This window comes from Adelges cooleyi, unplaced genomic scaffold, assembly GCF_023614345.1.
Source record: "Adelges cooleyi isolate 19-005CV unplaced genomic scaffold, UGA_ACOO_1.1 ACOO_flye_CR_arks_rails_tigmint_CR_PRNA_9, whole genome shotgun sequence".
NCBI lineage: Eukaryota > Metazoa > Arthropoda > Insecta > Hemiptera > Adelgidae > Adelges > Adelges cooleyi.
The window spans coordinates 12,240,190-12,258,832 of NW_026096579.1; the positions used below are offsets into that span (position 1 = coordinate 12,240,190).

The 18,643-nt window shown below is 29.4% G+C and overlaps 1 protein-coding gene across 4 annotated transcripts; it reads left to right on the forward strand.

Annotated features, from left to right (window-relative positions):
- Positions 1-44: 44 nt before the first annotated feature.
- Positions 45-17,890, forward strand: LOC126846436 (tyrosine-protein kinase Btk29A). Of its 4 annotated transcripts, none has more exons than XM_050585824.1 (18): positions 45-333; positions 422-606; positions 2,658-2,717; positions 5,488-5,719; positions 5,796-5,978; positions 14,226-14,281; positions 14,352-14,432; positions 14,742-14,806; positions 14,872-14,937; positions 15,020-15,148; positions 15,225-15,418; positions 15,513-15,684; positions 15,770-15,938; positions 15,998-16,116; positions 16,367-16,485; positions 16,547-16,680; positions 16,757-16,840; positions 16,908-17,890. In XM_050585824.1, exons 2-18 carry the CDS (start codon positions 445-447, stop codon positions 16,923-16,925), a joined length of 2,043 nt encoding a protein of 680 aa, XP_050441781.1. In that variant the 5' UTR covers positions 45-333; positions 422-444; the 3' UTR covers positions 16,926-17,890. The 4 variants fall into 4 exon arrangements, with proteins under 4 accessions (XP_050441781.1, XP_050441780.1, XP_050441783.1 ...); XM_050585823.1 differs by having other exon boundaries at positions 45-246; XM_050585826.1 differs by lacking the exon at positions 2,658-2,717 and having other exon boundaries at positions 45-246.
- The last annotated feature ends 753 nt before the right edge of the window (positions 17,891-18,643 follow it).

Below are 18,643 nucleotides of genomic sequence, written 5' to 3' on the forward strand. Positions count from 1 at the left end.
TAATGCGGCAAACACACGTACAGTACACCTCTTCACCCGTCCCTTTCACTGCAAACAGACAAAAACTGGTTTTTTATTTTTTGTCTTTTTTTCCTAACTAATATTTATTTTATCAATTATTATTATTACTATTAGTTTGGTGCTCGTTTTATTCCGTCCTTTGCCGTCCCTTTCATTCCATTCCCACTTCCAGCTCAGCCTGACTTCAATATTATAATTATGTACTTCCAGCATAGTTAAATTTTGGTGAGTACCTGTTGTTTTTGTGCAAGGTGGGTGATAATGATCATCTGGAAATCCATCATCTACCTTTTTTATAGTATGCTTGAAAATGTATGAAAATCGATTAGTTTTATTAAACCTGTTACTTAGTTATTTACATTTCGTTTTAATACTATTCGGTTTTTTTTATTTTATGTAGAACTGTACTAAATAAGTCATATTATGATGGCGAGTAAAGATGAAATTGAAGATTGCGACATTTTAAAACAAGGCATGATGGTGAAGCGATCGCAAAACAAAAAGCGATTCATGCCTATCAATTACAAACAAAGATGGTTTGTGTTGACCTCAAAGAATTTCATTTATTACGAGTCAGAATCAGATGTAAGTGTTAATCTTAAAATATGTAGCAAATATTAGTACAAGTGAACCTAGTTGTATTGAGGTAGGTAAGATTATAATTTACATTAGCACAATAAATGGGAGGATGTATTTAGAAAAAAGTAGTGTTTCACATCGTCCCTAAAATTTGCTTAACTTCTTAAAATTTGAATACCTGTCGCATCATCTAAAATTATAAAATACATTTCAAAATCCCCTTGAAAATAATCTAGATATAGCCTAGGACTGATAAGTGAAATGTATAAACTGCCAAAATTGTATATAAATTACTTTGAAAATATTTATTTTAAAACTAATTGGAAACGATAAATTACAATTTAAGACTAATATAATAGGACTAAACATCTGTGATTCTGGTATCTAATCGAGAAAGTTTCTATTTAATTCATAACAAATCAATACATTTAAATAGCTTTACTATTTTTATTTATATATAACAAATTCGATTCTAAATAGATGGTATAAATTATGTAAGAACCATGAAAAAAAAATCTTATTGAAAATTCTAATTAATTTTTTAATAAATATGTTTAATGCTCATATTATTTAATGTTTAGTAGTAGTTTCCTTGGCTTGTTATAAAATACAAGTTAAACTATATAACAAATATATATATTTTATAATATAGCATATGATAATAACGACAATATGTGTAACTCATCTTGCTTATTATTCCTAACTTGCTTAAAAAATGTATGAAGAAAGATTAATTTTATTAAATTCTGTGAAAGGAAATTAAAAACTAAAGGCTTGAAAGTTTAATAAAAATATTTATTATAAATATATTAAAAAAAGATTAAAATAAGTTATATAATAAATTAAACACTTTATAGTATATAGCTTAGGTAATACAGGTGTGCTAGGTTGGTGGTTTTTTTCTTTGGATTAAGTTTGATATAAAACAAGGGGAAATTACCTCATTAAATTAAAAGTATTATTATGAAAGTAATACAAGTTACTTTCAAATGTATCTAATGTTAGTCACTTTTAAACCAGTTTTTATCTCCTTTATAAAAAAAAAATATATAAGATAAGTATTATTAAAAATCATCTAATCACATAAAACTACTAAATTATTTTTTATAGGCTTTTAACCATAGACTTCATAATATAATGGACCATGCATATTGGCGACCGATTTATAACCATGAATTAAACATCCTATAAGAGAGAAACAGTTGACAGAGATAGTTTGGGCAAAATTATATGATTAAAATACATGCTCAACTTAGCTCTGTGTTTATCACCCATATTTTGATAACTTAATTTGGTTCAATGTGTGGTTCATTTAATAAAATGTTTATGCTTACTTAAGACCTTGTTTGAAATAAATGCATTATAACTTACTTCTAGAAATATTTGGTGTATTCATGGTTATTTAATCCAATACCTTAGAAATGAATTAGGCTGAGTATTTAATGTAAATACCAGTGATCAAAATAATAATATTAATTAAATAATTTATTCTTGTATTTGTATTGCACTTCTTTATTTTAGTACTTATACAAAAACTATTTAGCACTAAAATAATTTCTATTTAAAATAAAATATTAAATAAACAATAAAGAACAAATACATATTTAACACAATTTTGTCACAATTTAATAAATGTAATACAACAATAATAATTACCTATTAATACAGATTACTTTATGCATGGGTGAAACTATGGTATTTGTCTAGCATGCATGATGACTGATGTAAGCAAATAAAAAAAAAAATGTGTTTTATTAAATAGAATTAAAACTATTTTCATTAAACGAAAGTGAGTTAGTATTTTTCTGATAACTAATTAAAGTAAAATTATAGTTGAGATTCATTTATAAAGTAGTAAATATGTTTACAAAATTATAATTCTCATACTACTTTAAGTTTTAGATTAATGTATAACTCGTTCACTATTTTAATTTGTTATATCACTTCAGCCAAATTCATTTCTAAGTCGAATGGAATTTATTAATGTTACCCACTTAATATTATTATTATAACTAAAGCACGTGAAATAAATGTTAATTTTTGTCTACATTTCTCAGGAAATTATTGAAAGAAGCTCACTGCCGTGTCTCCATAACATACATCAACTGCTTAACAGGGTACATATGCTTTTATTTTGTTACTAACATTAGGATTTAGGAACTAAAAATACATTTTAATAATGCTATATCAAATTATTATCTTAAAACAAATAAAACTAAAGAAATGTTTAAATAAAAGATTATTTACTATATATGGAACTACTATAGACTTAAGTACTCCGTAAATTTGCATTGAAATGGTGGTGGAAAAAGAACAGGGATTTTTCTGATGTTGGTTGTTGAAAATGATGTACGTTATATTACATATGAGGAAACACATTTTGTATTTATAATTATGAATTTCAAATTCTATTTGTCATATTAACTTATTAATCATTTATTTTATTACATTTAAACATGATTTGAAAAAATCCGTTTCAAATTATATGTTTTAGGTAAGTTTTATGTGTGGTGAATTTATAACTGTGTCTATATTATGGTCTTTCTTACAAGTTAAGCTTAAAAAAAAAGTTTAGGTTAGACTATACTAAAATTATAGGCTACTTTACTATGTTATATATATTATTATTTAAATGTCAAGAATGAATACAAATATTTGTTGGGTAATATTTTTTTTATTACAGCTTCCCAAAATTTTAACCCCCTTAGCAAATGCAGGAAAGTGGTCCTATGTGTTTAAACAGTGATTTCATGTGGGTTCGGATTTTTTAAAGGGGTACCCTATTATAGTTTAGATGGGAATATGGTGGAATCTGCATTTCACCCATTAAAGCTGTAAAACTCATACAATGACTGTGGGTAACCCATATTATAAAGCACTACAGTTCTCTTAATTTTAAAATGAGTGATAGGTATGAGTTTGATTTTAATTTTGTATTTAGAATGTTATGACATTTATTAGTTGTTGAAACATAATGTGCATATAGCTAGTAGGAGCATGACATTGCAAATTATATTGAATTTACATTGTAAATTTATAAATGTATAAACGTTTAAATTTGTTTAACTTTGGGCTAGATAAAAGTAATCTGTTATAATATACACACATAATTTAAAAAAAATATATGCATAGAACTCAGAAGTTCATACTTTATATGCATGTACTGAAATACATGTACTGATATATACTGAATGACTTAAAAAAAAGAAATTGTTAATTAGTAAAATTACAAATTTTGAATTTCAGTACAAAGTATAATTTGTTTTCCTGTTTAACATACTTATAATTTGTGCATGTTTCAAATAATAAAAGTTGTATAAATGTTTTGTGGAAAGAGTTAGATGACAAATTACATTGAAAATATTACTAAGCGCAAGATAATTTTGTGCACTGTCAGATAATATAAGATAGCGTAAATATTTTTTTTTTTTTGTATAAATCATGTACAATAATAAATTATTTTGTTGTCGTCAGTGTAAGTGAAATGTTGCAACAAGGCATTACAATGGTTTTAAGGCAGTTCTGTTAAGATTTGGATGTGCTCAGTTTTTTTCTTTAAATTATTGTAGATTAAATAAAAATATTATTTTAAAATAAAAATAAAACAGGTTAAGACGAATTATGTATGTATATTTAAATGAGTTTTAATTCATAAACTTCTCTGTCTTAATATATTGTGTACTGTATAATTAATTATATTACCCTACATAATAGCTTGAATCGTTAGGTAAATTAGTTTATTGTGTATTAGTATTACCCATAACATTTTATGTAGGTAATAAGTTAAAAACTTTATAGTTAAATAATATGCTTTGTATAATATATATATACATTAAGCTTTAGCTGAAATTTTAGTTAAAAGGGGGGTGAAATGTACAAAATATTACATTTTTTTTAGCTAAAAAATACGGTTTATTATTTTTATTAACATATTTTAACAAATAATGCCTGTTTAGTGGGGTCGGGGCATAGTAGGGTGGGACAAAGCATATTGGGGCCAGGGAAGTCGCATGTATATATAAACTATCATCACTTTCAAAAAATTATCTTCGATGCGAATTTATAGATGACAGGAATATTATATGTCAATAAAAGTATTGCGAAGGAAAAAATGTGTTTTTAATTGTATTTAGTAGTAAAGTTGATAAGATTAGGGTTGATTGTCTGTCTTTCCTATTTTGTGTTTTTCTCGATTTTGAAGAGAAAAGGATGAACTTTTTAAATTTCCGTTTTGTAGATTTGTATTTGTATAATGATTTCATTATTTGCTTTTCAGTTTAGAAAATCCGATAATTTTTTTTTTTAAACTGTTAATATGGCTATATTAAACTAATAAGTTAATATAGCTTTTATAGTGTTTTTTAAAACTGTAACTTGAGTCCACCTTATGGTATATTTGATTAGTGTCTTGTTAGGTATATGGGTAGTTATAGAATTTTGTTATTAGGTTTAAAATTGTTTATGTGCATATAACGTTTGTGGCAGTATGAATATTGCATATTTGTAGTGTCCATAGTTCAAACCAAATAGCTGTTAAACATTATAACCTTTTTTTTTTTAATTTTGAAAAGTACTATTATTATAGTCTTTGTAAAAATAAATCGTGTTCAAATCGGCTGAACGTGAACAATAGAGAGCTGAACACGGCAACAGTCATTCTAGGACATACTGCGTGCAATATAATTATTATTGTTAGACTTGTTTGAGTAAGACACTACATTTGTAACACGTTGGCATGTATGTGTTTGATGGTAATTTGAGTAAATTTCAAAATAAGGTTCGCCGAAAAAACTTAAACCCAAAATAGTATAGGTAGTAGTTGTGCAAAACTTACAATTAGAGGTAATTGCCGGAATTGTTGACTGAAAAAAAAATGTTATTTTATAGCGCAAAAAAGAGAGAGGTCGCATAAAATTGTCGTCGATCACTGTGATAGAAACGGCTACCATAACACCATCACCAAACATCCTATCCCAACAAGATACTGGAAACAATGATGGCGAAAACGGTTATTCTTTTCAAATATCTTACAACGACGTCAACGATATCCAATACACTTTGTATCTCATAACTCAAAAGCTCCAGGAGCGCACCGACTGGATACAATCTCTGAGAACCGGTAATTATACCATCTCCTATGATATGGCTTCACCGGTGATTTGACCTGTTTAAAATTGACGTTTTGTTTTCCACAGTCTGCGTGGATAATGTAGGAAAAAGCGAGAGGTACCACGTGTCTATCTGGGGCGGAAAAAAGTGGCAATGCTGTCGAGCGCCAACACGCCATTCCGAAGGATGTGAACCGTGTTCCGAGTGGAACACAACGCCACCGAATTCGCCCATCGTTAAGAACGGCAACAACAACAGCCCTGTATTGGGTAAGTGTACCTACGTTTTATAACTAAAAAAAAACTAAAACCGTTTACAAACAGCTTTATTTAAATATTATATATAATGTGTACGTGTACAACATGTATTGCTACTTCACAGGGTTGTTTGTGTTAATTTTGTGCACTCTAGCGCAGTGGCGTCGATTAATATGCCTATGTATTACTATTGGGACATCTTTTGGGGGTGGGTAGAAGTTACTGTACCAATCTACTGTGGTGGTTGTGTTTAAATGCGCTTAATTAGAAATGAATGCCAATGGGCGGATGGGTATCAAGCTTTAACCAATGTTCACCACATAAAAAAGTATGACGCACCTAAGTATATCATAGAATAAAATATAGGTGATTTTTTTTTTTACTTACTCGACATGAAACTATATCATATACTTTTATAATAATGACCATCCAAAAAACATATAAGGTTACGCTTTTCTGAGAAACTGAGCGGTTTTAGCGTAAAATTAAAGATTGAAATTTTACTTAAATTTTGAGTTGGGTGATTTTTATTAAAGTAATTGAGTTATAGAAGTTTAGGACTGCATTTTGCAGGTTTTTAAATGTTTAAATTTCATAGGTGTATTTTTACGCTTAAACTGTTCAGTTCTTCTGAAGAGTTTATCTCCTAAGACATCAGTATTTTACGTAAAAAGTATGTGGTGTAGTAACCACGCATTAGACCTTATCTCGTTTGCCCTTTAAAAGACTTTCTTAATCTCCAGTCGTCGAGTTTTCTAACGTCTATACATAATATATAGAGACAGAAGGAACGTTTCGGGTGGTTTTTAGTTACAAATTGTGGGAATTGTTGTTGGGGTTCTTTTTGACGGAATGTTTTTTTATAGTGTGACCAATTGTTTTTACGACTCGTACGTGACCTATAATAACTACGATAACAATTTAAAAACTTATTGTTAAACGAGTGGTGTGTTTAAAAATGCATGTTGTGCGTAGACCTTAATTATATAAAACATGAAATAGTAGGTATTAACAAATCGAGGAGCTTATAAAATAACGTATTGGTTTTAAGATGTGTTTTTCTGTACTTACGTTAACAATTCGCTGGACCATTTTATTCATGTTAAACAACAGTCACTACATTATTCTCAAAATCCAGAAAAATACCTAATTAAATTCCTAATTTTTTATGATTTGTTTTGATACTCATTCCTCATAAAGTGTGGAACTTTTTTTTGTATTCATTTGAAGAATTTTTTTAATTTAATGTTTACAAATAAGACTGAAGTTTCGATAAGATTTAGTGTTTAAAAAATATTGTTTCAACCTGGTTTCACTAGTATTGTCTTCATTGTGATTTTTATCGTTATTTAGTTTTTTTAACCATCACAGTTTTTCTTTAAATAACTTTCTTAGAGTGGTTTTATCACTTTCAGTCATAGTAATTTTTTTAGACGTGTGACGACTCCGACCCCACTATGGTCACGTTTCTAAAAACAAAAGTCAAAAGTACTTGAGGTACCCAAACAAAATAAATTGAAATTTTTTAGTAGTGTTCTGACACGATAAATTATTTAATAAATAATATTGACTTTTTTTTAATATTGTTGTAAAAAACATAAAATCCAGTATTTCAGTCTTCTCTTCTCATGCAGCAGCTTCTTAACGTGTAATATGTATATATTGTACTGCGGTTTTGTAAGACACGACCACGTTACTTATAATAAAATAACCACACGAGCTTATAACGGCACTGTGCACAATTATGTAAATTGTATATAATTTTTTTATTGTCATTTCTCACGACTTCAGAACAAATTATGACTGCAATTCTATTCCGCGATCATGTAAATAATATTTTTATTAAAAAAAACTTGTTTTTAAAAATTATTTTTAAAATGTATTTCAAAATTTATTTTTAAAATAACAGTCATAAGCAATTTGAATTTTTTGTTTTACGGATAATTGTTAAACTATATTATTATTTACTTTATTATTAGAATACTAAGGAACCTTAAATCTAAATACTTATATTTAAAAAATGTGCTTAAATCTCTGATAAAAAGTCTCCAAGAATTGATATAATAAATTCATATTTTAGTTATAAATCGAATTAAAACTTTAGTATAATATTAAATTTGTTATTTTCACTTAACATGGTGTTTCTTTTTAAATATCAAATGAGACACATCATGCCTATTTTTTAAAAACATTTTGTTTACTTAAAGAAATTGGTTAATCGGTGGTTGTAGTTTGTCTTACAATATTTAAAGTCGTTCATGTACCTCGCGTTGCGTCGGCTGATTTACGGCTAATTAAAATACTATAGAAATTAAGCGCGGTACTGTACTAAAAGCTTGTAATGCAGAGTAATCTAAAACACAAGGATTTTTTTCATCATCATCTATTTTAAATGTATTTTTTTGCCAAGAGCCTAATAATCTATTGTTTTTTTTATATATTCGGACTTTTCACTCTCTATACCAGATTCGTTTAAAACGTAAGATTATTTGTTGATATACCTATTATTATGTAATCCGACAAAACGTTTGAATGTAAACCTTTAAGAAGACGCAAATCCTCCCATTTTTAAGAAATAAATCAGGCATTTTTTTATAAAATCTCAACAGGTTAAACTGTGATGTGTAATAATAAGTTCTGTAATTAGGACTATTTTTTGGTAGTTAAATTATTTTTCAGACTATCACAGCATCTTTGACAGCTTATTCTTTATTATCGACTAAATAATATTCTTAGACAATATTTTTGACGTATTTAAAGTAATGAGAACTTTATATAGGTTCTTTCGTCGGCCTTTTTTTATATTAATAACCCGACATTTACATTTTATATTTTAATTCTAACATTTTTTAAAACTTTTTTAAGTGCTTGTATTTAAGGTAAAATTTAAGTTTTTTTAAAAAACCGACAACAGAAATAGCTAGCTAAATTTCTTATCTTTTTAACGGTATCCACATTTGTTTTCTATGACCCTTTCGCTTTGACCTACACATTTTTCCATAAACACGTTTTATAGATTATTTTTAAAGGGTATGACGTCTTCTTAAATCGAAACTACAAATGGTTTTTGCCATATCCTCGTTGTCTTAGGCGTGTGATTTTCTATATTTTTTTCGAAACCGAAGACCCGAACCCTTGAAGTGTGGCCACACTGCCGTTGCAGTTTTAACCCGGTCAATAACAATGCGTTTTCGTGCGTTTGCCTTGGATGTGTACTCTCTCGGCTCTCCCCTTCTCGATCAGTCAGTGATCCGATGCCGGCAACAACACCAGCGCCTCTTCTTTTTCTCTCTTGCCCCCATCGTTCGCTGCTTAGTTTTTCCTACCATAGGAATAGGTATACATAAAAATAATGTTATACACGCTTGTCTGTCTTCGCCAAGAGTGCCGCTGCAACAACTGCCTATAGTTCAGTAAACACTAGTGCTTGTACTTGTCACGACGGTTGTTTAGCCCGTACGCGCGCTGTGGGCTCGTTTTAACGTGAATTTGTTTCATTGTAGAAAAAAACTTCTAATTTGTTTTGTTATGTTTCCAACCGAAGTGTAGTTCCTCTACACAATTATATTTATATTTTAAAGGACCGAACAACGACCAAAGGTGCGTACATCCGAGTTGTTTTATGTGTGTGTGTTACTTGATAGCGTTTTAGTTGTGTACTTTATTAGATTTTTTCCAATGTATTATATGGGTGCGGTATATGCCTGCCAAAAGACCCCTCTAGGCGCAAAAGCGCCAATCGATAATACTGATGACTCATTTATCGCGTTCGAAAATCCTTAGGGTCTTCTTAAGTAGATAGTGTTTCCTAATTTTTCTTGTCGCTTAATTATATTAACCACGAGCCTCAGAATATTTTTGTTTCAATGTATTTATTTACTACAGTTTTTGTCGGTTGTTGTCAGTGACCAATGTTATTTGGCTTTACAGGTAGAAATCGTGAAAATACCGTTCGACAATTACTAATTACTAACATTATCTATAATTCTGCTTAGTGATTGTTCTTCAGCTATATGACGACGGTAACGTTACATAATAATAAAATAATAAAAAAACTGCCTACAATTATAATATAGGATAGTGTAGTTTCAATCGTCTTAAGAATGGATGGGCAGTAATTCCCGTTCGAACATTGAAATATTGTATTATTATTTAAATGCGATCATTGAAGTGTGATAAGTGCATGCTTTTTTTCGTGCGTTCCATCCTTACCTTTATTAATGTAGTAATTATATTAATGGTGATGGTTATAGTGTTGATTCTTAGAAAGCATGTTGATCGTGACTCGTTGACCGAACGATAATTTATTCACGGATACGTACAAACGCACGAATAAAATATTAATTTAATATTTCTCCTAAAAAGAAGAAAACTGCTCGACACTATTATTTGAATAGGACACAAAGATACAACTGGAAAACAATATTTGAAGAAAAAAAATGCCGAAACGATGATAATAATAGAATAAATTACTCAAAAAGTATTTTGATAGTCATCGTTTTACTTAAATTTTAAACTATAAAAAAAAATGTTCATATCCGCTTTATGTTTTTTTTTCTCAAGATAATGAATCTAATTTTTTTGTTTTGTCACAATGAAAAATACTACCATTAAAAGCATTTTTACGGTCTAATGACGGAATTAATACGTTCAGGTAGGTACATTGTACTGAATGCACTCAATATTCCCAACCTAACCTTCCCATAGACAAATAATTGGTCGCCAACAGTCAGTTATATATAATATGTACAATTAGGTGTATTCAACGTGTAAAATTAAAATTGTTATTGTAATCGCAACTTAAATATGCACATAAGTGCTTAAATCGGAACAACGCATTCTGTGCATTGTTATATTATCCGCAATATAATTTCTAGGTAGATGATTTTAAAATAATATTTTTTTTGTCATTTTTTTTCAACGGATCTGTTTATTATAATCATTAAAGATTATATACGCTGGGTAAAATGTCGTAAAATAAAGGATTAACTTAACTCTTTATATGAAATTATATGATGTAAACAGAATTGACTCGATGAGGGCATTAGTTTAAATACATATTTAACTACAGACGTGTTTTGCCTGTGAGCATGCTGCATTAACGGATTAGCTAGAAAAATCATTGACACCACCAGCAGCAGCAGCTGTTGTACCTTTCGAATAGGATTTCGCGTTAGTATCCTCGAAACGTGAAACGCTCTACTAACGTCTTTAATTCAAATTAATAATTAAACACACCACTATAATGCACTGTTTGTGCAATACATTAGTGTTAGTTTGTATAACCTGTATGGTATGGAGTTGACGAGCGAGTCATTCGACAGTGTAGTAATTCCATAATATATACATTGGCGTTCAAGTCCCCTCGCCCAATGATAATATAAAAAGTAGAACAATAATTATTATTAAAACGTGTATCGTGTGTTAACCGTCATAGGCGGCCAAACGTGATACTATCGTATTAACGGTATACATGTAAGCGAAGGTTACATTAATTTGACCAACTCCCTTCGTTTTTTATTAATAATAATAAAACATTACACGCATCACGTGTGACTGCAGTTGCCTACCGAGCGTAAAACATAATATTAATATTGGGTTTATTTAAGTCATATCCAGTACTCACGGAGTATATTTTTTATACTGTCGTCAAATGTGTCGAATACACCCTCGATAATATGTATTTTTGTGATTAAGTCGTTTTTTCTCTGGGATATAGCTACAATGAACGATGTGTGAATTGAACTGTATCTACATAATATTAATATTATTTAAAATACAAAATCAGTTTCAAAAAAAAAAAATGATCTATTATAGTGAACTACACGTTCGGTTTTACCATTTTATTGTATTTGTATCGGCAGTAGTAGTCTTATTATTATTTTTACAAAAAAAATAATGTACTGCAGTCGGGCACGTTCAAAAAATATTATTCTATCAAGTTTCCGAATGATTTCAATGATTGCCAAGTGCCAGAGCGGAAATAATGAATTATCTGTCGAGAGATGGATTGTCTGCCGCCGTACTGATTGATTTGCGAAGAAGACTTGGAAAGCGACATGACTTAACTGTTCTAAATAAGAATGGCGAAGAGGTATCGACGTTGACCCGGAATAATAGCGAAATTTTTATAACATCCTAGTACCGCGGTAGGTTTTGTTTGACGTTAACGCTGCGTTTTCAAATTGGAGTAATCGATTTTGTAATGGCATAATAATTATCACAAAAGCTCTCGAACTGTGTTCCCCCGTTTGTTATGAACCGCTGCTTTACAACGACGGCCGGACCAGAGTTTTTTTTATTATATTATTGAGTTTTATTTTTTTTTCTCCCTTTATCTCACGGGGGGGGGGGGGGTGGTAGAAGTGTTTCCTCGGACCACCTTAGTGATGTTATACATCTGCGCCGTCTGAGAAACTCGGAGGGCGCGTACACGGTCTTTCTTGAGACAATGAACATATGGTCCATGTTGATGTTTTTGTCAGTGTACCTTTTCCCTACCACCAGCAGCATCGCATCGTTCATCTTCGTTTTAACTCGCACTCAAAAAAATATATAATATAACCGTTTCAATTGTCTTTACATAATACATGCGCTCGTGTGTGTGTGTATACTACTACGATGTGTGTTATGTATATATATATATTGTATTATTTCGACGGGTTGTGTGTTTATGTACAAAGGATAGAAACTGTTTAGAGAGAAGTGGGAAATGTCGGGGACGTTACGTCAGGTGAATGACTCTTCTGATAAGAAGAATAAAGTAGAAACCAACGATTATGCAGGTGAAGAGTGTAAAGACGATTTTATTATTATGATTATTGCAGTGCACCGAAACAATAGCCGTTTGGTATTCATTGAATGTATAATGTTCCTGATTTTTATTATGCGAATCTCTTTCATTCAAAACGTCGATAATAGTCCAAGCCGACCATGTAGTTTTGTGTCGTCGGCGCGCGACGGGTTAGTTCGTGACTGCTCATTTTTTAGCGAAATTACAAACAATAATAAATAAAAGCGACATTGTTTCTCTGCGTTCTCGTTTCACCGATATATATATATATATATTATAAATAATGCTAACAAATCTACCCCAAACGAGCTAATTTGATTTTTTTTCCAAGTCATTTACTGCCTCTTTAGAACTGGAGGACCATTCATATACATAATACATATACCACCAAAAGTGCATAATCTGTATTGTTTTATAAAACTCATGCGATTTGTACATTAATAACTAATAACTAAAGCCCGGAAGTTCATACACTAAAAACAATCGAATTGTGATTGCATTTATGCGTTAAAAACACCTCAGTATATATAAAATGTGTGCTAATTATTTTTTTATCTTTAATAGCTTTTAAACAAAAAATGTATATTTTATTTATGTATGTATAGACTTATTTAGTTCTATAACATAAGTTACAAAATTTATAGTAAATTTGTATTAATACTATAGTTACTAATAAATACTAATAGTTTTTATTAAAATTACTTGTTAATATATAGACTTCTATTTTCGCAAAACATATATTTTTGTGCACACACAATACATACATATAAATTGTAGAAAATATCAAAAATGAAAACTTGAAATGTGCAAAAATATGCAGTATACAATTTTGATTTTGTGTTCTTTAGAGGTCTGGTAATTGTGTAGCTTCCCTGCCTAGCTGTTATATGCGCATTTCTTTAGGGACCTTCCGGGTCCTACTCATAACTCATAGTCGATAGTCACAATCGTTCAGTTATCTTATTTTAGCCCATTAGCGCACATTCGTGTTTAACAAGGGCGTCTAAAACTATTTTTAATATACATATACCGCTTCCCCCTTACTATATTATACTTACAAAGCCTAGAATATGACAGACATTGTCTCCGATTTTATTATGTTCCCAAACCTAATAATGTGGTGTTTCTGAATGAGCTATCACCTGACACTTTTTTATCTACCCTACCTCGTATACAAATACTGTATAGTACATTGTTGATAAATTCTTACAAGCTATAAATCATTTGACGATTATTCTATTAAGTAAATATTTTCTGAACGGTTATGCGAATTAACGGTTTAATATAAACAAACCGAGTGAAATCTCCATGGTATAGTTTCTTCTGCTCGTCTCGAGTCAATCCACCATGACTGATAACACAAATCTAATTTCGTCTGACCCGGTTGTTCTTGGCCAACGGCGCTAATCGCAATAGTTGATTTTATTATGCTTATAATAACATTCATTATGGTTTTTTTCTTGCAGCTTTAACGGTAGCTAATACGACAATGCCGGGAGGAACGCCAGCAGCCAAGCTTAAGGTAAGTGTATAAAAAAAGAGTCACCTGTTATGTGGTTATACAATTTTAATTTGCTTGTATGTTATGCCAGGATCAAGTACCTAGAATCAAGGTAGTGACTGCTCTTTATCCGTTTAAGGCGATCGAACCTGGAGATTTGACTTTAGTTAAAGTAAGCAATACCTAGTAAAAATGCATAACAAATCATTTTTTTATTTTTTCAAATAATAAATTATTCAAATTAATTTATTAATCATAATTTCAAATAATATATTTTTATATGTTATTTAATTTTTTTTTTGGGGTTTGTTTTTTCAAATTAATTGTTGTTTGAAATAAAAATAAATTTAAATAAATAATAATTTAGTTAAATTTGGAAATTTAATTAAAATAATGTATTTTTTATTTTATTAAACTAGTTGAAGTGAAAATAAAATTTTATAAATAAAATGTCCTACAATTGTGTATTATTAATTTTTAGGGGTGTGAGTATGAAGTTATTGATGACTCACAGGATCACTGGTGGAAAGTGAGAGATGAAAATGGGTTCGTATGATTAACATCAATCTTAAGTTTATATTTTATAATTTTTTTTTCTTTTTAATTTTCAGTTCTATCGGTTATATTCCTAGTAATTATGTTAAAGAAAAAGAACTTCTTGGGCTTCAAAAATATGAGTAAGCGTGAATTTTGGCTTTTTTATGATACTAAAGGGTGTTTAGTTAACCGACTGTAATTAATCATTTATGTTTTGTACAGATGGTATGTTGGAGACATGTCAAGACAAAGAGCTGAATCTCTTCTGAAACAAGAAGACAAAGAAGGCTGTTTCGTTGTTAGAAATTCTTCTACTAAGGGACTTTACACACTTTCACTTTTTACTAAAGTGTAAGTTTTTCTTTACAATTTAATCAATAACTATAGTTTGGTTAAATGCAGGTTACATTTTTTTGTTTAAATTTAGACCACATTCTCATGTCAAACATTACCATATTAAACAAAATAGCCGAGGAGATTTTTTCTTAAGTGAAAAACATTGTTGTTCGACCATTCCAGAATTAATCAATTACCACCGACACAATAGTGGCGGATTAGCATCTCGGTTAAAAGCGTCGCCTTGTGATCGCCCTGTCCCAGCAACTGCTGGTCTTAGTCATGGTATGATGTTAATGATAATAATGTTAATAGCTATTAGTTGATATGTTGTTCTTTTTGTAATACATAATACATTATGAATTGCATTTCCATATAGATAAATGGGAAATCGATCCTGCAGAACTTATGTTGCTGGAAGAACTGGGATCTGGTCAATTTGGTGTAGTTCGCCATGGCAAGTGGAAAGGATCAATTGACACTGCTGTCAAGATGATGAAGGAAGGTACAATGTCTGAAGATGATTTCATTGAAGAAGCCAAAGTCATGACGTAAGTGTGGTCCAAAAAACAATTTGTAATGTAATGTAATTGTAATGTATTACACTTTTCTTAAAAATTCATATTTGTATTATAGTAAACTTCAACACCAAAATCTAGTCCAACTTTATGGAGTCTGCAGCAAACACCGACCAATATACATAGTTACCGAGTACATGCGTCACGGATCGTTGCTTAACTATTTGAGAAGACATGAAAACAATTTAGGGGGAAATAATGGACTTTTGCTTGATATGTGCATTCAGGTAAGATTTTGATAAATTTAAAAATCTTGAATTTTGAATAATTTGTATTATCTGCATAGGTTTGTAAAGGCATGGCCTATTTAGAACGTCATAACTATATTCATCGAGATCTTGCCGCTAGAAACTGCCTAGTTGGTTCAGAAAATGTTGTTAAAGTTGCAGACTTTGGATTGGCAAGGTGAATAATTATTACTTTTTCATTACTTTTTAGCAAAGCTGGACGTTATATAATACATTTTTATTCGTAAATAAAAAATTAATCTTTAATCGCCAATCATTATTGATGACTTTTATTATTTATTTGAATAATTTTTGCAAAAATCTGTTTGTAGAATATCGTTATAATTTTATAATTCATTAATGTTTTTTTTTAAATAAGAAAAATGTAATTGTTTTCGTAGTAAAATTGTATTATGTATTATTTAAAGGTATGTTCTTGATGACCAATACACTAGTTCTGGAGGCACTAAATTTCCCATTAAATGGGCACCACCTGAGGTATTGAACTATACCAGATTTTCTTCAAAATCTGATGTTTGGGCTTATGGTATGTAAAAATTCGTTTAGTTACTTATTAATTTTTACAATGTATAATTTTTAATCTTTAGGCGTTTTAATGTGGGAAATATTCACTTGCGGAAAAATGCCTTATGGAAGGCTTAAAAACACTGAAGTGGTTGATCGTGTACAAAGAGGCATAATTCTTGAAAAACCCAAAATGTGTTTTAAGGAAGTCTACGAGGTAAATTTTGAATGCCAACGACATTATTGTTGCATCTCTATGGTTATAGTTAAATAATTTGTAATTATAATTTTAGGTAATGAGAAAGTGTTGGAGTCACTGTCCAGAAGACCGTCCATCATTCAGAGTACTCAAGGATCAACTTGCTACTGTCTCTCAAGTGTGTATTTCAAAATAATAATAATGCGAATTAACATACATAACGTGACATTATAATTCTGTTTCAGGGCTTGTTAGCCGACTGACAGGCATCATAACAATATTATGCTGTATGCTTATTGCTCAATATTGGTTACGAGCCGCTCATAGAATTGTGCCAGTTAGTACTTGATAAAAATCGCTTCAGCACTCTCTGTCGCCCACATTAAGGTTAAAAATATCTAATGTAATGTAGTCCTGTGAGTTATTTTTTTATTAGTGTTGTTACTGATTGATCAACACAATGATCTCAAAGTCCGTAATAAGTTTCGTGAACAAAATTTACACATTATTCCACCTATTTTTTTAAAGCACATTTCATACCTGCGGGTACGCCTACGCCTGTTTTTATATGTAGCATATACACTATTCAAATATAACATTTCACCTAAGGTACACAACGGGCCTAGTTTTGGTCAATTAACATTTTACTAAAAACGACACATTAAATATATAGAACAAAATATATTATAATATATTTCAATTACACAGGGTTATGAATTTAAAAAATCTCTTTTACATTTTCATTAATAGTAATAAACATAGACTTAACCTAAAAGTAAAAAGTTATAACCAACTAGTGCTATGGAAGTTTCCTGTTGGTCTATTGAATTAGGCCAATTCTCCGATGTCACTTGTTTCCATAATCAAAACTGCCATGCATTTTCTTTTTTATCAATATATTCACGAGATCAGCTATTTGTGATAATGTAATTTTAACTGTCAATATTTTTAGGTTTTTATGATACAACACAGTTTTTTTCATTGTATAACTTTGATATTATTGTCATAAATATTGTGATTGGAATTTTACACATTTATGTAATAATTTGTAAAATAACAATAAACTAATACTTAGAATAGTTTCAGTAATATTAACTTGTACTGTATCTAGGTAAGTACTAAAGTATTAACTGCCTATTAAACATGACTTATTTGAAATTAATTTTATATTTCTATAATATTTATAAATGATTAAGTAAGAGGACAAAATAACCATTCCGTGTGTATATATCCATTTCATTAATTTTTTTATGCTGATTTAAATATAACCTTTTAGACTTTTTAATAGTAATATTTTTATTATACATATTTATTATGATAAATATCTTAATTTTATACAAACACATTTTATCATCACAAATTAATAAATTTAACTATATGTCCACAAAATTATTCATACACTGTAAATGTTTAAGTTTAAAAAAATACTTTTATAACATAATTTTTAAAGTGATCTTAAGATAAATGTTTATTTTTTATTAATTGAAAACATATTTATTAATATTTACATTATTGTGATATGTTTTCGATCAACTCAACAATAATTATAATTGAACTTTATAAGCTTATTGGCTATAAATGGGGCTTTTTTCCCCAGAAAGAAAAATTTGAACGTTACAAATGTGATTTGTCTTCAAACTATATCCAAAAATTTGTTATTCTCTTAAATTGTACAAGAATATCCATTAACATAATGGATATTCATTTTATATGCTTAGTTAATCATTTTTTAATTTTATACGTAATATTTGTATTATTAATTAAATATTGTATGATATTATATTCGTACTGATAATTTATACATACAGGTAATGCATTATATTATGTAACTACCATTTTTCCCCAAGAAAATAATAAAATGATCGTTATTTTCAAACCTAATAAATATATTATCAATATAATAAATTAAAAAAAACAATTTTCTTTTACTGCTGTTAAAAACTTTAATTTCTTATAATCGTTTGTATTGAAAGAGTTTAGA